Source organism: Amblyomma maculatum, chromosome 4 (genome assembly GCF_055883805.1).
Source record: "Amblyomma maculatum isolate TAMU_Amacu chromosome 4, ASM5588380v1, whole genome shotgun sequence".
Lineage (NCBI taxonomy): Eukaryota > Metazoa > Arthropoda > Arachnida > Ixodida > Ixodidae > Amblyomma > Amblyomma maculatum.
This window is the reverse complement of record NC_139347.1, coordinates 58,057,581-58,083,502: the sequence shown is the minus strand read 5'-3', so window position 1 is coordinate 58,083,502 and position 25,922 is coordinate 58,057,581. Positions and strand designations below refer to the sequence as shown.

The following is a 25,922-nucleotide window of genomic DNA, read 5'->3' as shown; positions in this document are numbered from 1 at the left end:
TTGTTGCTGCCAAGTATCGGTGTATCAAAAATAAAGAAACACGAAAAATTAAAGCACAAAGAGCGAAAAAAAAAAATTGCCGACGATTACGTTACTTCCTAATGCAAATTTGAGCGCAACTCCTTTTTGATAGATTGAGGCAAAGATTTCGAGCAAGACATTTGTGTACAATTACTGACAACGTTTTTAATTTTTCGCACATATTCCTTCAAGAAACACTAACACTTCTTGATTGTCATGAAGGAAGCTTTTTGGTCGGAGAAATAAAGAGAGCAATTAAGTTATCGGGAGGTTGCGGGAAGCGGCGCGTGGGTCCATAGAAACGTTGCGCGGCGAAGAGATAGCAGCGACTGACGCCACGAGCGAATCAAGACAACGACGGCTCTGCATTTCGGCTTTTGATGCACGCACATTGATCCGCTGATAACGAGCCGGCGCTTCGGCGACCGGAGAACACAGTCGCCGCCACGCAGGAAGAGGGGTGAGGGTACAAGCAGCGGCGAACGGTGGTGGCAGGAGAGCACGCAGCGATCGGAGAACACGCGCGGCCGTTGCCGCGGAGGAAGAGGGGGGAGGAGCGAAGCTGGTTACGGGGAAGGGGGAGGGGGGCGACGGCGGCGCGAGACGCAGGAACGGGCACCAAAGAGCTGCGCTCTAAAACATTCTCCGCGTATGTGAAGCGCTATTGCGTTATACCCGTATGGTGGAGTCCCGCGGCTTTGCATCGAACGCAAACAGCGCATTCCGCTGAACGCGCACTGGGAAATGAAGTTTCAAGAAGCGGCGTGTGAGTTTACCGGCGACGTCATCCCCGGCGTGCTATAAGAAAATTATATAAAACAAAAAATTTCAAAAATTTAAAAAGTGAAAAAACATCACCCATGAGCGATTTTGTAGCTATTCAATTGCTGAATCAATCTTCGGATAATTTGGACATTTTTTCATTGTCCTTGAGGTTCCTATTTATGTGGTTTTGCTCTTCTTGGAAACATGCAGTGCCTTGGTCACTTTTTCCAGTCACACCAGTTGATGTCTTCCGGTCTAATATATTGATGCCTTCCCCATTTTTTTTTTTCTATTTTTTTTCTATTTGTAGCAGCATTTGCACAGACATATCCTCAAAGCTAGCCGCATTTAGCATTACATCTTTCTATGATGCACTTCTGATAATTCAAACAAATAAATCACAGGCGGTCTATTTGACTCACACAGCATAACGTTAGCGTTAATTTTCTAAAACACGCTACATGAGTATTTTGTAGCGTTGGAACAGAACCACGATGCTACCGAGGGCGAGCAGGTGTATCGGTTTAAAAGCGGCCGCGTTCTGTTTTCGCTTCCTTTTCCTCCCGCTCTTCCTGGCCGCCGCTCTTTACCCTCTCCCGACCGACGCGCCCTTCGCATACTCTCCCTCCTTTCTCCTCCCGCCGCTCTTCACCTCTTTCCTTTCCACTTCCCCGGCTTCTACAATCCCTCTCCACACACCAGATATGCGAAGCTTCCGCCTCATCTCTATGGGGGTCGAAACAAAATGATTCGGGACAATCAATAGGATTGATGCGGAAAAATTTGAAGCAAATTAGACATTGCGTGAATGTTGCCATCGGACGGATGGATGGATGGAATATAGGAGCGTCCCTTTTGAAACGGGGTGGTAGCAGTAGCTATCATGCTCATTTTTCACCCTATATCTTAATTATTGATTTAGAATGGGTAACTAAACCATCATTCTATTTATTAAATTTTTGTTCTTAAATTACTAATTACTAACATTATGTCACTTCTCTGCTTTTAAGCCACCAATCTTCCAGTCGTTTTTTGCTAGTTTCCACCGCCGGTTTATTCACCCGGCCACTGTTATCTCTAAACCCCAGAGCTTCAGGAACAGTGATTGCGCCTGCATCAACTTCCGGATGGATACCACTACATTCGAGTATAATATGGTCAATCGTTTCACTGGAGTTACCACATACAGCACATGCGTCATCTCCATTGTTAAATTTCTTTTTGTAGCTGCGTGTTATAAGGCACCCTGATCTAGCTTCAAAAAGTAGGGCACTGCCTCTTGAGTTATCAAAGAAATCTTCCTTCCTGATCTGCATTTCCCACTTTCGGTATAATTCCACACTCTGTTTCTTTTCCATCGAATTTATCCAATTTTTACCTTCTGTGTTTTTCACCTGTTGCTTAATGCTCTTTATTTCTCCGTCCTTGTTACTAGCATACTTATTTGTTAGTTTCCTAGTTCTTTTCCTCCATTGTGAGTCAACGCTTTTTAAATACAGGTATTTAAATACTTTACTGTCCAATTTCCTCAGGCGTTCCTCATATATTTTACTCTGAGCTTCCCGTACTTCGAAAGATGCCCAGCCCATATCTCCCTGTACCGCATTTGTAGTTTTGCCGTGGGCACCTAGCGCTAATCGTCCAACGGATCTCTGATTTATTTCTAATATCGACTGTACCTCTGATTTTAGGCACAAAACCGCATTTCCGAAAGTAAGTCCGGGCACCATAATTCCTTTCCAAATACCCCTCAAAACCTCATACCTATTGTATCCCCACAATGCCTTATGCTTCATTATCCCGGCAGTCCTTCGCCCTTTGGCCTTAAGTGATTGCTCATGCTTTCCAATGTATGCCAATCCTTCGTTTACCCATACCCCCAGATATTTATATTCTGGTACTCCAGGTATTTCATGGCCTTGTATTTTAAGACCCTGATCAGTTGAGCCGTTGAAAATCATCAGACCCAACTTAACTGCGCTGAAAATGAAGCCTAGAGCGTCTCCTTCGTCTCCGCAATACTCTACTAGAGTTTGCAATTCTTCCAGACTCTCAGCTAGCAGCACAATATCGTCTGCATACATCAAACCGGGGAGGCGCTGCTCTACCGCCTTTCCACCTAATCTGTATGACAGGTTAAAACCTAGGTTACTGTCTTGTATCCTCCGTTCCAGGTTTATCATATAAAGCATGAACAGCACCGGTGATAGAGGACAGCCTTGTCTTAATCCTTTGCATACTTTGACATCCTCCGTACTTCTTATCCCTTCCCACGTAATTTCTACTTTGTTATCCCGGTATATTTCCTGTAGGAACTCTATTATCTCATAACCGCTACCTTCTTCTTTTAATATGTTCCACAGGAGTTCCCTGCTTATGTTGTCGTACGCCCCGTTTATGTCCAGGAAGGCCAAATACAAAGGTCTATTTTCCACTCTAGATATTTCGATGCATTGGGTAAGCACGAACAGGCTATCATCTAAGCGCCTACCATTTCTAGAGCCGTTCTGAAGTTCTCCAAGTATCTTGTTACTTTCTACCCATGCTTGCACCTTTAATTTCACCGCCTGCATGGCTAACCTGTACATAACAGATGTTATGGTAATCGGCCTGTAGGATTTTATGTGCATCCTGTCTCCTTTCCCTTTATAAATCAAATTAATTTTACTCTGCCGCCAGCTGTCCTAATTTGCTTATTCGTTATGACTGTTTCCAGAGCTTTTAACAACGTTTGCATTGCATAGACGCGGCGCCACCTATAGGCAGTATTTTCATTTAATGTGCTGAGTAATTTGTAATCATATTCAATTCATAGTCATTTTTAATTGTGTTGAGCAATACTTAGTCATGCTTGCTCAAGTCAACATTCCTATTACATACAGTAAAGGCTTTTGTTATATATAGCTTGTACCTCCAGGCTGCAGACAAATGGTGAACAGTTTTTGCCTTCATCGCACTCCTGAGTGAGCCATTTACTGTGCTTTTTCCTCAAAACCAGCCTTTGCATCAGACAAGCAGGGGTTAGCCTCTATGCTGACTCAAGAAAGTAGGCACAATCTGTTTAGAAACATGTAGGCTGCATTATGAGGTGGGTTTGCCCAATAGAGGTGCTCAATAGCAGATAAATTGGTATTCATACATCAAACTTGTGTGCGAGACACCAACATTGTCCTCTTCATAAGCCACCTGGAGGCCAGACGTCAAAATACAGCCACACATTCAAAAAGAATACCATCCATTCTGGTCGTTACAGCAACTTTGCCAAGGGATATGAAGACGACAACATTCAAAGTGCAGTGTGAAAGATTGACAACTTAGCATGTGCAGAAACCGGCTGCTGAGATAACACATTGGTCCAACACGGCAGCCAATGAAGTTGACCCATTTGTCTTGGCCTGGTTTTGAAACCCACTGGTGAAGGTTTTTTTAATCTGTTGGCATTTGCAATGGCCAAATCGGCTCTACAGCCACATGTGCGCACTTTCTGCGAGGATGTAGGCAGTACTGCAACTGCACTAAAGACAAGCCCAGGGCATAAATTGATAATTTGTGCGACGGCACAAACAGGAGACAAGTATGAGCTTTCTGCTTTATTGGATCCTGACCAAAACAAACTCTCTTCAAATAAAATAAAAAAAAATTAAAAACCCGCCATTACAGACTTTTGCAGACCTTCTCTTCTGCCAATGAAATACTTGGCAGAAATTCCTTCTAGAAATACCAGACTGCTGCAGCCTTCATACAAAATTTAATATACACATACTGAGTACCATAACATCTGAAAAGTACATATTTCCTCTGCACATACATGCAGTACTGACAAACCTAGTACCGCCTTTGCCAGAAGAACCAGGCAACACATTTTGCTTCTCTTGTCATACAGTGGAGTTTTTATAGCAGCCCGAAAAACCAAAACATCTTGAAACCCGGTGCCTGGTTACTTTTAGCAAAAACGGTATGGCACTGAAAATCATTTCGTTATAAAAATTGACTCACAGTACTATTTACAATTATGTCTGCTTTGCTTGGCAATGGAGTCAGATTAAATATTTCTAATTTAAACAGGTGTTGATCCACTATACATAAATCCACGTCTCAGCTCTGCTTTTGTTGAAAATCAGAGCAGGCCGCATGGCTTAAGAGTTAACACAAAGGCACCAAAAAGAAGACAGCACTTTATATATACCTTCGACAAGTGAACGGAAATAACCTTGACACACAAAAATATAAACAAACAAACAAGTATTTTATTTATCGACAGACACATTAACATAAATCACTGAATGTGACATTTAAAATATAGAGGCTTGTGTAGTAGCAGGTAGTATGCAGACCCCTTTTCGAGCAGTTAATGATTTCTCCAACAAAGAAATTATATGAAACACCATAAACAGCTCGATAACTATGAATACTGCTATGTACTACAATTTTTATCAGCTTCAATGTCAATTAGCTAAGAGCACCACTTTGACTCTCAACTGGAACCATTACACGCCTAGCAAATGAGTTGACCTAGAGCTCAAATGTCATTCCACAGCCTTCCGTTCCGAGACAAATTGGTCAGCTTTAATTCTCACCTTGTTCTGGGCTCCACAGCATGTCTTGGTATAATACAAAAAAAAAAAAATAAAAAATAAAAAAGCCACCTTATCTCACTTCAGTGATGGTCAATCATCAACAATATAACCCACGAAAAAAGGGGCATGCTAGCTCGTCACCATGCACGTCGTTCAGCTTTCTGCACGCGGCATCACAGTCAGCAGTGTTGATTTTCTGGCAACAAGCCAAAAAGCAACTCAAAATCACAGGGGGTGCGCATTTCAATATCTTCAGGATGCTAAACAGAAATGGTTAAACAGAGTGATGATGCCAGCAGAAATGAATCTCAATATTTTTGGCATGAATCTCTCAAGATTGACAGTGAGACAGAAAGCAAGGGACAGATGGAATTTGCAGCAAGAAGAAGCGAGAAAAAAAAAAAAGAAAGCTTTTATGAAAAGTCGGAGACACCCAGCTGCTATAATGGTACCTGCATGTCTGCCAAGGCAACATGGGGAAAGTGGGGCATGAATGCTACCAACATGCCACTGTTTTCTCAATGGAAGTGTGCTGTGTGAATGTAAGCACTTGCAGACAGTACCTACTGCATTACCAACGCTTCCATCTCCACCCAGTGTCATCGCTACACCGAGTGCTGTGCATCTAGTGTCACTGCTGATTTCACTTCTCAACCTTATCGCTTGTTGCCAGCATCATCTGATTGGAAAAAGGTTGTACTGTAAATCTGATTTAAGTTTCACATGTGAACATTTACTCATAATCTGCACATAGTCACAAAACTTTAACTGAGATGCACTTCATACTCTCCTGAAGACTAATGAAGGAAACAGAATTTTTAAATACTTTATATCGCAATAATGAAGACCAACCTTACTGCAAAGACAAAGCATATTTCAGCTGTCCCTTCTTTTCACAGGTGCTTCTTACTCCAGGTTTCAAGGTTACAACATCTACCAAACACCCACAGGTCTGCACTGCAAACAGCGTTTAACTTAGTAGACATTGCAGTACAGTTCAAGGTAGAGATCAAGTTGCTACCAGACCTGGCATAGCCGTGACAATAGTCCCACACAGTCAAAAAATAATGTTGTGTCGAGGAATGTGCAACGCCTGGAATTCATGTATCAGACCCAACTGTACCTAAAAACTTTACCTAATGAAACATGCTGTAAGCACAGATGAGCCATGTCAGTTCAAGGGATGAAGCGTGTGCTGAAACTGTCATTCAAGCTGGTGGCCACTCTGAACTGCATGTCAAAGCTGCCACTTATTCTGCAGCACGCCACTGTATAAATTGCACGACAAGGGTTGAATGCAATTTAATACAGTCATGAACAGCTGCCCAAATCAGTTACAGCCATTTTCTCATTGTGCACGAATAAATAGAGCTGCACGAACAACTTTCAGAAAATGTGACACTGATTCTTCATAGGCACAGAGCTTTCTTTGTCTGGTGCTGTGTACAGGCTAAAAACCACAAAAACGAATGCGTACGTGTAAATTTACTGTGCGGAAACATAACTTCACCCCTGTCCAAAGCTGCAACAAGAAGCACACAATTCAGCATGCAGCTAACTTACTGAATGCCACAGACAGGTTTAACACTTCACAGTTCCCTCATCTTACTAATCTCACCTCACCACACTGATACTGGCCACAGCTGTACAGAAAAGCCAGGAGGAAAGGTACCTTGAAGGCAATCATTCCAGTAAATCCTCCTGGGCTTTTCACCGGGTTACTGTGCATCTAAATTCTCCCATAAGCATTCAGTTACACTAAACGAACCGCAGTGAGCCCCAATGGCTCACAAGAGGTTTAAAACAAGGAGGGAGCAGATCTCAGCGTGTGTGCGTGTACCACAGGTAGAAAAAAGGAAAAAAAAAAGAAATATGGGACTACAGCAGCATCACCTACAAGAGAAGGCTTCAGCAGGCGCACGTCGACTCCGAATAAGAGCGCTCGCTGCCATGGCGCAACATGACGGATCGCGAGCGCTCCTCAGCCTGCCAAGGTGATGGCGTCATCATGGGTTTGCTGTTTTTTAGCTTGTGGGCCAACGTCATGAAGATGGCCTCTATGTGGTCCGACTCGCTTTCGTCCATTGCAGATGTCTCGAAGAGGGGCATGTTGTGCATGTCAGCAAACTTTTGCGCCATGTTAGTGCTCACTGCAGCCTGGAAATACCACAATAGGTTAGCACATGTAAACTTACTAGAAAAAGCTGCAGGCTGCGATAAGAAAAAAACAAAAAAAGAACAGAACAACATGGTACTTTACTAAGTTTGTATGGCTACCAAAACAAGCAAATGCAAGTCTGTTGAAGGCCTGACTTTTGGTATAAAGAACGGTGTGAACGCGCCTAAATAGCAGGTGACCAGATGTTACTATGACAAGCCAGTGACACCACCCTTCTTGTAAGTTCTTTTGATTAACTATTGAATGGGTTGCTCCAGACACAGGCTACTCACTGATGTTTGTGCCTTGCATTGAGAAAGTCTGTATGCAGGGTTGAGCACCATCAGTTAATATCTTTCAGAAATACTAATTAGCTATAGCCACACATGCCAAAATAAAGAGGTCCTCTGCAATTATGGTAGCAGAGCTCTACTGCACTTCATAGAATGTTGGTATGGGAAAACTACTTTTGTACAGTGAGCACTCCACATAGGGAGTGACATCATCGCCCACAGTCTTTGATGTCAAATAACCCTGATCATGACATCACCTAGGCCAAGACTAGAGGCCTAGACAGTGTTGTTATGTGCTCATTCCATGATTTAGCTTCAGTTCACTGCTGGCACCTGTTTTTGTTTGCTTTGCACATAATATGGCTACTTCGGGGAAACTGGCTGCGAAAAAACATGTAAAGAGGCCATAAATTATAGAGAAATAGAAGAAAAGAGAAGCAATGACTCAACTTGCTGGTACCGGCTGCAAACTAGAGCAGACTGCAGATGACTTATACCCACGTCATTGGTAGTGCACGAATACACGTTCGTTCCAATGCTTTACACTCATGCCATTTGTACATAAACTATTAAACATTTGTTCAGGCTTTTTAACAGACCTCAGTGGCTCAAATAAAGATTTAGAGAAACTTACTGAAGTAGAACACCCCAGAACACCCAGTATGTATACAATAAAAATTTTGCACTGATTGCGAAGGTTCTAACAAAATGGGGGGTTTACTGCATATCAGGATGCTTGCAGAGTGAGTATTCATATTGAAAAGCAGTTCATTGCCACAGCGAATATTGATTTATGATTTCTGTATCAGAACACCTACAATAGAGAGTTTGAACAAACTAAATATGGCTAGCTGTTCCCTGAAACCAAGCCACCTCCAACTGTCGCAAAATCACAAATAAATAAGGCATTAAAGCACTGTCTTTTTGCACTTAGTAACGTTTCATATCAACAAAGATTGCACCCAACTGATAACCACATTAATCCCCGTTCACCCCAATCTGCTAAAAAGAAAAAGATATATATATATATATATATATGGCAATTCATTCATTCCAATATAGTACTCACAATGCACAGGATCTATGCTAGCTAAGGTGCCGAACCGGAGTTTTTTCGGGTTTGGTTCGGATGTTCGACCCTGTCCAAACAGGTTCAAGCAGGTTAAAAAAATTTGGTGCATTTTTTACTCCATTTTTTAATACTCAGTTTTCTGTCCTGATCCAGTATATAATAAAAGCTGAAAATTCGTATAGTAGCCCGTCTACTGTTTTTGTCATCTGATGTAACAGGCTCCACTTGGTTGTACAGACTTCAGCAATGAGTGACCGATGATTAGAACAGGATGGGGGAAAAATAATGATTACTTTCAATGGCACATAACCAACTAAAGCTGCCATGTGCCGAAAGAAAGTTAAAAAATACAAAAAATTTCACATGAATTTTATTTTAGAGCGATACCTCTACTACTTCATGTACAACAGTGTTTTGTCCGGCTCCCGTTAAAGGACTTTGAAATTAGATCAAGGTCAAACCAAGCACATACCCCAAGATTAACTATGTATATGCCAGAGACTGGTGCTATGCATGTGACACTATATTTTCCTTTGTTCTCGTCTTTTTGCAAGGGATTTTTTAATACTAATGTGATGTTTGTAGTGCGCAATGGTGCTTTGGAAATACGCGAGAAGAGTTCTTTACAAGCAGCGATAAAAAAAATATATTGACGGTAAGTTACCGGCAAACGTGAGTCGTAACCGTACTATGAACTGGTTCGGAACGGTTCCTCCGACTTGTTCCGGTTCAGTTCCAGGATGGTGGGAAAAAAAAAATTCTTGCACCAGCTGCTCTTTTCATTTAACCCCTAGGAACACACTAGCATCAAGAAGATGACACTAAAGTAGGAAAAGCATTCCTAAAGGGTGATGCTTCCTCATACACAGATCTCTAATGACAGCTTGTTTGCAGCATGCTGCATCTATATTCTACATCAACATTTTTTGCCAGTGGAGTGGAAACTACAGAGATGAAAAACACCTTTCTTTCTACACAATGGAGCATAATATTCACTAGAGGTCACTGGTTCTCACCGCAAAACAAAGTAAACTGTCAATATTAATTATCCAAGCCATTTGTATAACAGAACTAACAATCTTCAACGTCAAAGAAAAAAAACAAGTTTCCTTGATTGAAACAAATTAGTTGTGTTTAGCTGCAAAAAGCTTCCTTAGATGGTGCCAGCTACTTCTCTGATGGTGTGAATGCGCTGCAGAAAGAATAATGAGCCAGGAGCACCGATGCGGACAAATTATTTCGTGGAATTCTCTGTTATGGATGCTTCGCCTCTGTAGCCTGTCATAGCCAAAAAAAAGAAGAAAGTAAGTACAGAAGGGCTGCACATTACTGCTCAGAAAGCTGCTGACATGCACTTGTCCTGCCTTACATTTTGCATGTCATGCTTTTCTTTACAGAACAAAACTAGCTTCCCTGAAGCCCTTCACTGAGCATATTCCTTCCATGCAACAGAAGTACAGTTAAAATTTGTTGGCTGGTCAATATGTGCAAGTAGCCCTAGAAGCTTTCATACAGGCTGTAGTTTCAGAGTATGTACCTTGTCCTTGCAGTCACATTTGTTACCAACAAGAATGCGGGGAATGTCCGAGGTGAGCTGGTGCTCGTCACACTCCTCCACCCAGAGCGGCAGGCTTTGGTAGGACGCCATCCTGGTGACATCGTAGACAAACACCACGGCATGCACATTGCGGTAGTAATGCTGCACCATACTTTTGCGGAACCGTTCCTGGCCGGCTGTGTCCCACAGCTGGAGCTGCATTCCAACAATATTTACAGCGAGTTGAAACTTTGCACAAGCAAATTCTGAAACAAGTGGACAGTAGAGGTCCCCATTAAAAACAAACAATGAAGTGTTTTTTTTGTTTTTTCAGGACACATGAATATGCATGTGGCATATATGCATAAGAAAAATGTGCAGGTGATGCTAAATGCTTGACAACCTGAGCCAAGCAATACTCTATAATGCAGAAAGCAGGTTCTTAAACACTGCAATGAAAACTCAAAGCCATCTACCTCCTCATCTGTGAGGCTATGTTGATTAAAGGGCTGTCTACATCATCCTTTTAAAAACCATCTCTTCATGAATAAATGAATGGTTCTTTGCAGCTACAGGTAATTCTTTGGTTCATAAAATGCAGATGGCATACAGAGTCAATGTTAAAATAGCAAAACCAGCTTTCCTGAAATGTTGTTCCTGCACTGCCCAATATACGAGTGTGATAAAATGAGTCCTGCAATCTTGCCTTTGCGGGTGACAAACGGTGCATTTGTAGTGTGCATGGGTACAAACAGATATAAAGATACAACTGATGCGTGGCACAACATACAGTGAAATCAGTTGCAAGCAAAAACTCTCTTTTTTAGTCTTATTCCTATCCTTTTCTTCATACCAAAAAGCCCGAACAACATAGATAGGGCACTCACATTCTATGCGGCATATTAAAAAAAAAAATAATAAAAAAAATAAAAAAATAATTTTTCTCCCATCCATGCTTACAGAACACTCAAAGGGTCAAAAGTGTCAACAGAATTCTGACCCTGCATTCTTCACCAGTGATCTGCATTCCAATTAAGCCTGCGGTTCATGCGTGATACATCTGACATCTCAGAAATATTGCCTAACAATGTTAAAAGCATATGGCAAGCCAAATGAAGCGACAAGTTTTGGAGGCTCTAAAGTAGCAAGGGAAGAAATAAAGTATGCAGATTCCATGGCTCATTGCCAAAAACAGCAAATGACCCAGAATGCATGCGACAACACCTCGGGGCCACTGAGCTGATCAGGTCTCTTGAGGCCAATATTTTGACCAGAAGGGCACGGTCCACAAAAACCATCAGCATGGTTACATATCCCCAAGTAGCATTTAGTGGCAATTTTTGCTTTATATTATATTTGGATCGGGTACTCACCTGACACAGACAAAACTAACCATTTCCTTATCATCTGATGTGCTGGCCGGCCAATACAATAAAATTTCACAGTAATGGTCCTGATAGCAGTATGCCGTATGCAGTGGAAGAATGTATCTGCTACAGTGAAGGCTGCAACAACACAGAACTCATTCCTCCAATGGTGTAAGATGGTGCTTTCAATATCACTGCTGCAAAAGTTTCTTCTTTCAGTGTGCACTCGGGTCAGATGATGAGGGCATAATGATTACTTCTGACTGCATCAGACAAGTGCCCCCTTCAAGCATAACATAAAACAAAAATTACCATTAAATTCTACCTCTGCGTGAAATTTTAGTCCAAACAAGTGAGTGGTTAGACCGAGAGAAATTCTTTCAGCATGCTTTGAATAGCGCAACAGTCGGTACTACACGGACTAAGCTCTCCAATTATGGTACCTTTCCTTGGGGAAAAAAGTATACGTCTGTAATTTATGCCTACAAATATTACAGCAAGGAAACAAAGATGAAGATAAGAGAGAAACGTGACTATACTAAATGTAAGCAGGTCATTGTATGGCCGGAGTAGAGAGTTTACAACACAAATTCACTGCTGCTAAAGTTTGGTTATAACTGGCGCTTTGCAAGGCAACCATTTCGCGGGTGTCACGGAAAAATGATTGCTTACATGCAAGTCGGCGGCTGAAATTTAATTGTTACAGTTTAAGGCAGATTTGCACATACATCCTGAAGTAATGAAGTAACGTGTGCTTTTAAAACGAAGCAATTTTCAGTACAAAAGTTTTTGACGACCCCCAAAGTGAAACAACAGGTGCTTAAGCGAGGCCTTAACACAAGCAAGAAATACCTTCGTGCATGCAGAACTGCGATATTTTGATTCAGAATATGCCAACTCACGCTGTCAACTCAAATCTCAACAGGTTAATACAGCTCCAATCACTGACAGTAAGCAGAGCGAGAGCGACCTAGTGGAAGACCATTGCTGCCGCGCAGTTATTACTACTATGCAAGCGTTCGCACCTGCAGTCACAGAAGCGTATGAACAGCGGTTGGCACTAAAGAAAAATCCGACACTTGACATATTTTGAGTTAGCTTTCCTTGTAGAGCGGAATAAAGCAGAACACAAGCGAGATGCGCGGAAGAGAGTTAACATTTGACAGCACAAAAGCGAGTCCTGAACATCTTCTCACCTTTATCTGTTCACCGTCTACTTCGACTGTCCTCTCACGAAAGTCAACGCCAATGGTAGCCTCCGTTTTAGCAGGAAACTTTCCGCAACAGAAGCGGTAGGTCAGACATGTCTTGCCAACATTCGTGTCTCCTATGACGATGATCTTGAATATGCGCTTCTGCTTCTCGACGCTCACTCTGTTCGGCGAATTGGCTTGCTTTTTCTCTTCCATGCTAAAAACTCGCGACAGCCTTTACGTAATCAGGGAGCTTTTTACGCTTTCAGCCTTCTGCTGCAGCCTTGGTGCTCACACCAAAACAAACGCAGCTGTTGTGCTCGACCCAACTCATCAACTTTCGTGCGAACAACAGCTCAGTAGCCCCTGATACGAGACAGACTCGACTGTAGGAGAGAAAAAGATGCTTTCAACTAATCTGCCGGGCAGGTCACAGAAACAAACGACCGTAAGACGTGTCAAGCTGCACCTTTGTCACAGAAACAGCGGTTTCGATATCCACTTACGAGGCCATGGAGACGCCATGTTTACTACATCTTGACTGATGATGATAAACAATTAAACAAAAATTATGAACCGATGTCGTTTTCTAATCTCATTAGAACACTTAGAACTGAAATAGAGTAACATTAATTGAGAATAAATTATTGTAAATTTTTATGTTGCGAAAAAGGGTTCGAGGATACAATGGCAATGCCGTGCGTCCGCCATTCACGCATTTTACCACGCGGTTCTGACACGAGTGCTATCGGAAGGGGTCTTTTGTGAAATTCCCCGGTTCCTCTCTTGGCTCCGGGATGTCTCCGAGCCAACCCCTGCCACCAAAAGAAAATGCCCTATTTAAAAGAATATTGGTGAGTAACGACTCATTTTGTCCAGCACTGCGCGCCTGAACAACGGTCTAAGCCTACTCACACGACTCGAATGCTCAGAAAAGGGCTTCTCAACCGCGCGGTTTTTTCTTTTCGCTGGTTATCTTGTCGCATTGATGCCTGGAATCATAAGCATTTGAATAAATCTTCAGATTACTCGCTGTGCGTAAGGTGACCGTGCTGTCTGTTGCTCAAATATTAAGGCGTCGTCTCCGCTCGACCGGCGTCATCCGATCTGTGATCTAACTAAAATTCAAACAATTGAGCAGATTTTTTGCTAGTTGCAAATAGCCTCTGCGACAATAGCCGTGTAATCGCGCGCTGTCTGTTTCAGAAATGCTACGAACACAAACAGTACAAGAATGGGTTGAAATTTGCAAAGCAGATTTTAACCAACCCGAAGTTTGCCGACCATGGAGGTGGGTGTTTCATTCCTTTTAAAGCAAGGGCGCGTATTGTTGTAGATACATCGACCTTGTGGGAATATCGTGTGTGGATTAATGTACTGATCTATTGCAGTAATCTTCTAGTAGTTACGAAAAAAAAAATTAAAGGAATAACAAATCGGCGTTGTTTTCAACTATAATTCGCATGGGGTTCAAAGTACTACGTTCTGGGGGAGAACCTTTGCAGGGGTGATCATGAGAGAATACAAAAAGCTGTGCAGAGATATAATAGTGTTATCTTTCGCGACTAGGATACACTGTTCTCAGTGATGTATCGATGCTGTCTTAAACGCTCTTGGCTTACAGCTGCCGAGCTTGAGTGAGTGTTGCTTCGAGAGCGTATTGTAACTCTTTCTTCCGCTCCTCTTTTCGGCAGAAACGTTGGCCATGAAGGGGCTGACACTGAACTGTCTAGGGAGGAAAGATGAAGCATATGAGTATGTTCGGAAAGGACTTCGGAATGATCTTAAAAGCCATGTCTGTATCCTTTTTTGTGCACTCTGATTCAGAGCAACTTATCGGTTTCTTCTGTAGTCGTGAAGAAGTGTGGCATAGTCTGAAGTTGCAAAAATACTGAAGTAGAGCCTTAAACTCATTACTGTTAAAGCCTGTTAATAGAACAGTTTGTGCAGAAGCACTTTTTTTTAATGCAAGGACATGTCGGAAGGCGCCAACGTTCTCATTGGTGATTGCTTACCAAAAATGGCTTTGCACAAGGGCCTTAATGCTTATGTTTATGTAATGCATGTAAACGAGCCTGACTAAAGCAGGCTATTGTTCTGCACTGAATTTTGTGTTATTCGTGCTAAGCTTTTGGATACACAGGAACAGCATTGCAGCTGCTTTCAGGTCACTAGCTGTTTTATCCCCCTTTTTTTTCTAAGTTTACATTGTAGAAGAACCCTCATTAATTCTATTTTATGGCTTTGTTCTACTCATGGTATTCGCTCGAATTACTGTTACTTTGTCATGCAGGATTAAGTGACCGCTTAGTGTGATACACATTATACTAGGACACAAATAAAATATGCAGTAGCAGATACTCCTCAAAGGAGGCCCTTCTGCCAGTAGGGTCGCCATTTCACAGAGGCACTTGCTAGTTACCTGCAATTTCATGCCAGAGGGCTAACTATGATGTCGAGAGAAGCAATCAGCGCTATTGGCTGAAGCCTCCATTGCGATGCATTATTTGCCACTGCATTTTTGAGTTGTATGTAATATTACTCCAATGTAATATGCCTGCAAATGACTGTGTCTCCCCCTCATGCAGTAGTTTGTACTATTGGCTCTAGTGGTTTGAGAGGCAATTAAGATGTCACAACGCTATAAACCTGACATTGAATTTTCAACATGGCTAATGAACAGGCATGCAGTGGCTTAGCATGACCTATTTTGTGATGTGTGTGTGTGCTGGGATCCATATCATTTATGCTTCAGCTTGTCAGTGTGTTATTAAGTGCTTGTGCTTTAAGCAGCGCCAGTGAATGTGACACTAGTATGTGACACTACTAGCCGCAGTCACAGATTTCACCATTGTCTGTCCGAAGCCAGCTTGTTTTTCGGTATCTTGAAGGGCAAAAAAGAAGGGGGTAACAAGTGCTTCATATGGCTTCGTCAATGAGGAGCCGGAGCAGCTGCAGCTAGTAGGAGTGACGCATATCACAGTGTCGGCCGTCGCAGTCGTCACCAGGCAGTGCTGTACTAGCACATGTTACTCTGGACTAGGGGAGTCTCATGTCACTTGCGCCCTAGACTTGCACCTTAGTCTGGAGTTTATAGTCCTTGAACACGGTGCATCTGGCCCCAAATTCCAGCAGATTGCCAATTCTGCACTGATGTCGGAAGGGAGCACATGTCAGAATGGATGTCAGAATAGAAGCTTGAGCTTGGAAATGTCATTTTGGCTTTTAGAATTTGGTGGATGCTATGACTTGCAGCGCAGTCAGATTATGGTCTAAACATCGGTTCACTTTGTTGAGAACTTTTGTGTGGGTTTCAATGGGTAGAGAAAGCACAGGCAAGGAAAAGCATCAGACCTTCTTGGCTAATGAAATTACATTTTAACTCGCAGTCTGTTGGTAGAAGCTATCTCTATACATAACTGGCCTATTTTGCATTGCATGTAGCAGTTCATGCCGTTGACACTAACTTGCATGTTGCTGCGAGTCGAATCTAGTAATGTGCCCTGTTGCTTTTGAACACGGGTGGCAACAAATACCAGCCATACATGCTCCAGCATGCTGGCAGAAGGAAGTTTATTACAGGAATAGCTGTCAAAGGAATGACTTGCATTCAGTAAACTTCTTTGTGCTCATGCTTTCACTTGCATTGATAGGTTGTTGTTTCAGTAAGCCATGTGTAGTACCTCTAAGGAGCATCCGTACAGGTGACTGTAGCATTGATATGCAGAGACGTACGCACAGCAAGCAGGAAAAAAAAGCATAAATATGATGCCATTCTCCTATAGGAGACTGTTTTCGGCTTATCACCCATCACTGCCATGGAATGTTCTGTAGAAAATTTATTTTAGTACTTGCACGCTCATCAGAATCATGTTAGGTACTTAGGTACTTCCACAATGGGCATGGCATTTTGGGCACCATAGACTTCATGAAGCGATGCCACTGTTGGCTAGCTGCTTTGCAGTGATGTCATATTATAAGCGCTGTACAGTAGTGATTGAATAGCTTTATCCCAATGTGTGAATTCCTTTCATGAAGTGGGCACTTGTAAGAGGCAGTGCTTCAGGTGACATGGCTCTCAGTTATGTGGGTCAGTGCTAGCTGACTTACACTTTGAGCGGTATGATCCAACTGGGACTTCTTTAATCTTTCTGTTTGCTTTGTTAGGGGCCCCCTGTAGGGTTTTTTTCATTAACAAACAAATCAATGCTTCATTGTGCTTGGTATCAGGTTTGGTATGACAGCTTTAATGTCTTGAAGCTACACATGGGTTGTGAGGGACATTATTGTGAAGGGCTGTGGACTGATTTCAACCACCTGGAGTTCTTTAACTTTGCTTCCATTGTTCCTTCTATGTTTCCTGTGCAGCATTCCGTGTCTTTTTGATTGTCCTTTAAACCCAGTTTGCTTGAAACAGTCAGCAATATCTCACACTATAAATGCTGCTGTGGAACTGATTTCCTTTGCTTCAGATGTCAGAACGTGCGCACACTGACCTGATCTAGACGTTCTTTCATGTGTGAAAAATTTTGATGCATTTGTGCCTGTGCAAAAGATCGAAATAAGTTGTTGCTGTCTTGCAGCTCGGATTTGACCCAGCTGACTGTAGCAGAGCAGATGAATGGCTATGCCAGTGAACCAGGCCAGCTGTGATAGTTTCTGCAATAATATTAGCAACACATGCGCTGCAAAATGAAACAGTTAGAAATTGAAACTAGGCCCTCCTGGGGCTCTTTCTCGACACATTAGGTCTCCTTGTTCATGTTATTATTTTGCATTCATGGAAATGGGCGCATCCTCCGTGCAAAAGAAATCAATAGCATTTAATTGGTCAATTGACATACAATGTGCTCCCTTGCAGTGTGTGGTCACCAGCGTGCTTTGGTAAACTTTCTGTTAAGCCAGCATTTTCATTTCTTCTAGTCTGCATTTTTGAACCTGTGCAGAGTACCGATTTGTCACTTTTTTGGTTGTCTTGTGTCTCAGCTTTATCATGCATACACGAGTGTACTGTCCGCAGGAAGTGCCAGTACTGTGCCGTTTCCTATACGCTCCTTGCACACTATTTTTCCTTGGATCGCCCAGCCCTCTTGAATTGTTTTCGAGCACAGCAGGGTGTATAGTCAGCTGTTGTGATCAGGGAAGGTGACAGTTGACACACACCTAGCACTGCATAGACGAGATATGTGACGTAGCAGGCATGTGACATTGCTTAGTCCTGCCCTTAGAAAGGGGAAGAGAGAGAGAAATGGCACATAAGGAGGCTCACTGCCGGATGTTTGAAAGGAAGGGTATGGCTGTGGAAAGCTTAAGAGCGCTTGATTGCAGTGTTTGTAGCTTTGCCACGAGTAAGTCTTGATATTCTCCCAAGAGCACCTTTCTTAGATGTTCTGACGGAAGCACGTTTTGTAGCAGATGCTTATTCCTGGATAATGCAGCAAATTATGCCATCATCTCATGCATATCGGGGGACCATGGGAGGTAGACTTGCTAGGCATTCTTGATGACCATCTATGGTGTGCAGAAGCAGCAGCCTTGGCCACTGTGTTTGGTTTGAATTGAGTGTAGCCAATTTAGAGCAGGGACGTAGTGTGTCCACTTTTTTATCGGCTTTCTCTTTCTTTGTATGTGTATGTGCGTGCGTGGTTCTCTCTGGCTTTTTTTCCTTGACCTGAGATGCTCTGCCGAAGGCTGGCATGTATATGGCTTACTACAGAGGTCAGACCGCAAGTATGACGAAGCGATCAAGTGCTACAGGAATGCCCTCAAGTGGGACAAAGTAAGCACTTTCTACTACAGCCCCTCATGATCGATGCGAGTGCTTTCACTTGCAAGGCGTATCTCTACAGGCAGCATTTAGTTTTGGGGCATTGATTGCATACTAGCTACCTTCAGCCAACATTTGCAACTTGTAGCAGGACGACAGTTCGGGCAAGTAGGGTATGCATGGGTTGGTTATGAGTTGGTTGGGGTTCGTCTCGTGTCTTTGCCCTGTTTTGTAAGAGAATTTGCAACTTGAAGGCCTGAGTGTCATGAACGAAACTGCAGGGAGCACATACTTGCAAGTGTTATAGATCCACTAATCTGTGCCCTATGTATGATTGCATAGTTTAGTGTCGCCTATTGGCACCGAGTTTTTGTTACTGAAGGTGTTTGAATATGAATGGCCTGATGTCACCTTAAGGAAAGCAATTTTCGACCACACTGGAATGTATCGAAGCTGTAATGATGTGAATGAAATAAATTAAAAGGATCGCATGCAGTATTTCTCAGTTCTAGTTAGAGCCCTTCATTGTTGGAATCTCAGGTTAAATGGACGTTAATTCTGGCTGTTTTGATTCTTGTCCACTGGGAAAAGACAGATAGTGCTGAGAAAATTGGACTTAAAAAGTCACCCTGGCACTCGATTCCAGCTTGAGATAAAAAGCCCTGAAAGAAATTGTCATTTTAAGGTGAATGGTGGTGTTGTAGTCCTCGGGAATCCGTGGGAAAAAAAAAAGTCTTGATTCGTTGCAGTTTGCTTGTGAAAACGTTCGGCGTGGGTGATACCTGTGGTTTGTTTGACATTTTTCGCTTTTTGATTGTACTATTTCTAGCTAAACTAAGGAATTTGTCATTACTATTCTGGACATGTTTCAAATCAATGCGGGCCAACTTAAATTTGTCCTCTGTGTCTCCATAGATGCTTAGTAGAGCAGGCAAGGTGGGAGATCTGTACACAATATGTTATTGCTATGCAGTTACATGCTTTGACTGCCCTCTGTTCTATTTTTTTCCATGCTTGCAGGATAATATACAGATTCTTCGTGACTTGTCACTTCTTCAGATCCAAATGCGTGATTTGGAAGGATACAGGGTAAGCAGTCATTGCGTCACGGGAGGCGGGTGAGTCATGATAATGGCTGGGATAATGGCACTGCTCTCAGTTTTGAGAGCGTTAGCTCTACTGCTCACATTCGTCAGGGTTGCATTACGCCAGGATTTGACCTTGAGCTCCCACTCCGCGGAAAAGAAACATTGCCGCAGCTGAATTTCGAACCATTGCCACGGACACGGGAGCATGCCGTCATTTGTGAACAGCCCTGAGCTAACGCTCGATATTTGTGTTTGGCAGCACCGAACTCCTTCAATCATCGTTTTTAGCTACTTAGGGGGATATCCCAAGGGAGGCTTTTGCCATTTCACTTTCCTTTCTTCGTGGTTGTTGTGCAGGTCTAAAGTGGTTTTTGTTACGCTTCCAGGATACTAGGTACCAATTATTCATGCTGCGGCCAACGCAAAGGGCATCATGGATTGGCTTCTCAATGTCCTATCACCTGCTTAAGGACTACGACATGGCACTCAAGATATTGGAAGAATTCAGGAAAACCCAGACGGTAGGCATGCTTTTTGTGCATTGCTTGAGCAGTTTTTCTTTTCTTGGCCAAGCAGCAGCTTGCATGGGTGACGTTTGTAGTACAGTCAAAAAGCCGTTTAACAAAAGCCAATTTAATGAAAGCCCTGATTTAACAAAGGCATCTCTATTACATTTCAGATGCCCATAGGGTCCAATGCTTGACTAATTCAAAATAATGTAGGAAGTAGTTTGTGTATGACACATTTAAGCGGATTCTGTGTAGACAGTTTCGATGCCACCTGTTCAAATTGTGAGGAATTCGAAAGACGCAAGTGGGATCTATTCGGTGTAGAGGTCGATATTGATGGTTCGGGTCACACCACAGAGAGCGTTGCAATCGCCATGATTCAGTTGCTACAAGTCTTGCTGCATCTCTTCGTGAGAATGGTATTGAAATTGTCCTTGTGGAATCTTTTAGTTCTTTTGCAGCGGCGTCTGCGAGGTCGTTGCCCGCGATGCCGCAGTGAGCAGGTAACCACTGTAGCACAATGCTGTGACTCAGGTCATAGGCCTCTGTGACCCAGGTCATAGGACATAAAATAGGCATAGCGAGCAGGCCTCTGTGCTCTACATGTGATGTGTGTGAAAATTTTGAACATTTGGTAACCTCCTGTCAACGGTTTACTGCACATCGCAGGACACTGCGCAATAATTTAAGCTTACCTAAAGAAACAACCTTGCGCCTTGAACATGTCCTGGGTCCTTGGTGCGACGGATCGTCTGCTGCGCGAGCTACCAAGGCCTTACTAACTTTTCTGAAGGACACAGGGTTGATTAATACCCTTTAAAACTCATCTGTGTGTGATTATACGCGTGTGAAAGTTAACTTTTCTTACGGACACAGGGTTGATCAATACCCTTTAAAACTCATCTGTGTGTGCTTATGTGCGTGTGAAAGTGTGCGACACCGATTCTCTTTTTTTCTCATTTATTTCCCCTTCCCCTCCCACACTCTGTCACCCTCATCCCTCAACTCTCATCAGGAGTAGCATGCTAGGCTTACCACCAGGCAGACATCTCCTGTTGCCATTAAAATATATCTCACTCTCACTAATTCAAAATAATGAAACCAATTTCGTTATGTCCCGATTTAACAATTTTTTTATTTCGAAAAATGAAAGGGATAAAACGTTATTTTTGGTCTGTTTTGTAGAGAATGGTCCAAATTTATTTATAGCGAGCCAGCGGTAACACTGTGGAGTACTTTCCTCCCACTTGCACCAAACTGTGCGGTGCAAAATGAGAGTTATAGTTTTCAGCTGAGTTGAATTGATCAGATGATGCTTTGCAGTTCGGTAGTGTCAGATTTTTCAGGATATGCTTTGTGTTTGCTCACCACTGCTCTTCTGTGGATATTCCCTTGTTCTTTCGCCCTTTTTTTTTAGCGCATTTTTTTTTTTTTTTTTTCAAGCTAAACTTGTTAGGCCCTACAGTCAGTGTAACCCTACTGCTTGAGAAATCCGTGCGGTCATTGCTTAGAAAAAGCATGCAAGCAAAAGATTACAGACTTTTTTGCTGAGAAATAAAGTTGTACTCTCCTGAAGTCCTTCTTGTTGAGGTAACAATTTCTGTTGTTTCTTTTCCTGTGCAGTACCGATATTGGTCGTTATTGCGGGCCACAATTACATGTTAGGCACATTTACGCTTCACAAATGTGATGCTGCGATAGCTTTCTGGATGCTGCTACACCATATAAACTAACGTCTTCAATTAAGTGGCTGAGAAATGCCACAGTTGATTTAACAAAGTTCTCAGTTTAACCAAATAGTTTGCAGTTTCTTTAGACTTAGTTGATATATAGAGTCCTAAAATTATTCATTTTACTGTTCAGAAGGATTACTGTGATTTTTGAATACCTTTTTGAATACCAAAAATTGCTCTGTGTGGCATGGTGTACAATGTATTACTGTAGTTCCGCTGCTGATGTGTCTCACTGTTGATTTTATGTGTGTGTGTGTCAGAGACATCTGTATGTGCCAGTGTCTGTTATGCAACTGCTGCTTATCGTTTTTCGTTGCAGAAACGAGGCTACGACTACGAACACAGTGAGCTCTTGCTCTACCAGAACATGGTGATGCGGGAGGCTGGTGAACTGGATGAGGCACTGTGCCACCTTCAGCGCAATGAGGAGCAGATCTGTGACAAGCTCTCAGTCCTTGAGACGAGGGGTAGGTGTCTGTGACGATTGCTTGTTGAATTGCAAGTTTTAAGCTGTTCATTTTTCTGTGCTGCGTATGTCTGCTTCTCACACCATGTAGCTTGCATACTTGTCTTGTGCAGTCCCATTAAGTTAAGTATTTCGAAATAGTTACTGGTCTTGTGAGGGAAGAGACTTGTGGTTAAGTTTGTGGAATGCATTCTTAATTCACTCTTGTCACCTTCCCTTTAATTTTTATGTATTGACAAGACATGATCTTATTCTGTTGTTCTGTTGCGGGCGGCCAATGCCAGAAACCATAGTGCTTACGTTTTTAACCCTTGTGCCTACGCTGTTCACACTAATATGGGGTCATTAGCTAAGGTTTCTCTTGTTTAGGTTCATTTATCACCACATACGTGCTGTGTACAAATGAGCAAATTTACTTGAGCGGGCCGTATAATGTGTGAAACAGATACTTTATGGGCTGTTTAGGCTAACACTGGGTTCTAGAGGAAGAGAGGTGGAGAGGTATAGAGATCAGGAAAGCTAGGATAACTTGGATCACTTGTGTCACTTGCAGGAAAGGGCTAATGGAATGTCTATTATGGGACCCTCTTCCTGTGATGGGTTGCAACTGAGGACTTATAATATGATCCTCCTATAAACTTTTCAGGGATCTTTTAAGGGGGGACACTGGTCTTAAAGCCATTTTCTTTAATTTTTGAACTAAAGTGATGAAACTTGGCACACGTGTGCAGTTCCTGGTGCTGATTCCAAAAATATAATTAATTTTTCTCTGAACCAATTAGGCATTGAGATAATTAAGAACAATGGTGCACTTGCTGTGAAAACAATATGAAAAAAACCACTTCACAAAAACTTCTTATTAGCATATAGCTATATACTAGAATGAATAAGGAACACAATGTTGCAAGCAGATTTTTGATTTAATGATTATTTTTCATTTTATTGCACATTGAAGTTTAGTAGTAACATGGAAACACAGTGGTCACAAAAAGTGCCATTTTTTAACATGGAAACACAGTGGTCACAAAAAGTGCCATTTTAAAAAATTTTAAAGCAATAATTAAGAAATCTGCTTGCAACATTGTGTGCTCCACATATTTGGCTTAATGCTGAAACAAAAATCATTGCTGTATCTGCAATGGGTGTTGAGATATCGCATTCACCAACTTGACAGGAGACCAAAATTCACATCTTGAGAAAATGAGAAAAACAAACGGAAGTCATTTTTAATCACTAAAAGTAAAAAATATGTACATGTCAACTACCAGACATTGTTAATATGCCCCAGGGGCATAGTCATTTTGAGCACTACCACCTTTGTGGCGCTTTTTCAGAGCACGCTGCAAATTTTCTGCCGATGCACGCTTGCTTGTAGATGCAACGGACCGAAGCTTGTCCTTTTCTACCATACGCCGCACACTTCTCTGGCCAGGATTCAAACACAGCTTGTTCAAAATTCCTACCGAGGTCCTTTGGTACCCTATATTAAACTTCAAGACTGCTTCTGCAACTGTGGCCTCAACACTAAAGAGGGATGCGTGCCTTTCTTTTGGTGCCAGTGCCCATATGAGAGAGTGCAGGCTCTCATTATTATTTTGGGTTTTTCCCCTTGCACATCGCTCAAGGAGCTTCTTGTCAGAGAGGCGCTCATAAATTGGTCGCAATGCCTTGCATACATTACTAGGAAGGCTGTAGCGGTGCCTTGGGGCTGGCTCTCCTTTGGCACTGGCAGCATTTTGCCGGCACCAGGAACTTGAACCTGTTGGGCAAAGGCTGTGATCCGACTCCTGATCATTTGATGTCACATGATAATAGGTAGCCATCACCGCTTTTGCCATTTCTTCTATGTTGCCACTGTGGGACTTGAGTGCCCAGCCATAGTAAGAACTTAGCTTGTTGACTAGATCACCAGTTAGTCTGCCTTTACCACCAAGTGGTTCCGAGCCTGACCCTTTTTGTTTTGACAGCAGATTGCGGAGAGCTGTCCCCATCCGCTTTTGAACATGGTTAATGCAATCATCTTTGATGACCTCAACGTAGCCGTACACTTGGTCATCTTTCAGGGCGAGGAAGGACCGGCTGTCGCCGTCTGACAGCACTGTTGTATATCTGAGGTTGTGCTTCTGGAGCAATCTTCTAAATAGGATTAGGGCTGCTTCTACTTCCATCTCACCAGCCTTTTTATCAGTATTTTTCTGGCAGACGTGGCTTGCTCTCCATTCTTGGTACGTGGGGTCGTCCACTTTCGGTCCCCGCTCACAACCTGCACAAAAATTGCTCAGGACAACGTAGTCTAGGACAAGCCCCGTAAAAAGCTCGATGACAGTGCCGACTCCGATGTGGGAAGAATGCCCACGAGTCATCCAAGTCCCATCGTAGGACACGGCTACGTTGCCAGGATTGTCAACGTTCAGTTCATCGTACAGCTTCCGGACTGACTCCGCGCATTCAACGGTCACTTTCTCGGCTGCACGCGTTGCGGCAGGCGTCAGCTTTTCTTTTACGTAGCTCTGCCACGTTTTCGTGTGCAGTCCGCCGGTTGCCGGTACTTTGCATCGCGCGCGCAGCCAGAATGTTCACAGCGAAAGGATTTACACTTTGCTTTCCGTCCACACGCGGCGAACTCCACGCCGATGCCTTGTCGCCGCAGTTGACACATGTCAAGAAAAGCTTGACAGCGAGGCCGTATTCGCGATCACCTCGGCCGATTTTAACACTCCCTCCACACGTTTTACACTTTGCACCGTCAAGAAGGCTGTTGATCGACTCGATGCAAATCACGGCGAAGCTCGTCTCATCAAGCGGGCAGATCGCGGTATCGCTGGCGGCAAAGTCTGTCTTACGTTTCGTTGCTGGCGTTGAATCCAACTCCCGCAGTTTGGCGTTGGCTTTTCTCTTTTCACTTGCCAGATCGGAAGGCGTCAGAAGCGTTGTATCGTGACGAACGCGGCTGACGACGTCTGAAGTGTGCTCGCTTGACGGGCCCGCTAGGCCTAGCTGATCCGTAGGTTCGTCGACACGGTCACTGGACACAGGAATCTGCTCGTTTTCGGCGTCTCGCAACACCAAAGCACCTTTCTTAGCATTGCCGATCGACGACTTTTTCCTTTTTTTGCCGTATTTATGACGCATCGTAAACTTTCTCGTTGGCGTAGACATCGCTGCGAGATCTCCGAGGCGTTCGAGGCTGACAGCACTAGGCAAGATGGCGTCTAAGGGCACGGCTCCGACTGCCCTGACGCGCGCAGCAGACGACGCGAGACGCGAACGGCCAATCACAGGGTCCCTTTTTGTCACATGCACCGAAGCAACGAATAGGAACGTGTGCTGTGGCTTTTTTTCTTTTCTTTGTTTGTATCGAACCAATGAGCGAAAC

The 25,922-nt window shown here is 43.1% G+C and overlaps 2 protein-coding genes across 2 annotated transcripts in view; one reads left to right on the top strand and one right to left on the bottom strand.

Annotated features, from left to right (window-relative positions):
- Positions 1 to 5,011: 5,011 nt before the first annotated feature.
- Positions 5,012 to 13,529, bottom strand: LOC146191145 (ras-related protein Rab-33B-like). Its single transcript, XM_084601616.1, has 3 exons — positions 12,987 to 13,529; positions 10,424 to 10,639; positions 5,012 to 7,520 (listed from the first exon to the last, which is right to left on the bottom strand). The coding sequence occupies exons 1-3, from the start codon at positions 13,197 to 13,199 to the stop codon at positions 7,272 to 7,274; spliced, it is 678 nt and encodes a 225-aa protein (XP_084457742.1). The 5' UTR covers positions 13,200 to 13,529; the 3' UTR covers positions 5,012 to 7,271.
- Positions 13,530 to 13,674: 145 nt separating this feature from the next.
- Positions 13,675 to 25,922, top strand: part of Naa15-16 (N-alpha-acetyltransferase 15/16) — a 120,518-nt gene continuing 108,270 nt past the window's right edge. The window contains exons 1-7 of the mRNA XM_084601615.1: positions 13,675 to 13,837; positions 14,190 to 14,274; positions 14,678 to 14,782; positions 18,674 to 18,762; positions 19,771 to 19,839; positions 20,225 to 20,359; positions 22,400 to 22,547. Coding sequence (XP_084457741.1) covers positions 13,781 to 13,837; positions 14,190 to 14,274; positions 14,678 to 14,782; positions 18,674 to 18,762; positions 19,771 to 19,839; positions 20,225 to 20,359; positions 22,400 to 22,547 — 688 coding nt within the window. The 5' untranslated portion in view covers positions 13,675 to 13,780. The remainder of the gene's footprint in view (positions 13,838 to 14,189; positions 14,275 to 14,677; positions 14,783 to 18,673; positions 18,763 to 19,770; positions 19,840 to 20,224; positions 20,360 to 22,399; positions 22,548 to 25,922) is intronic.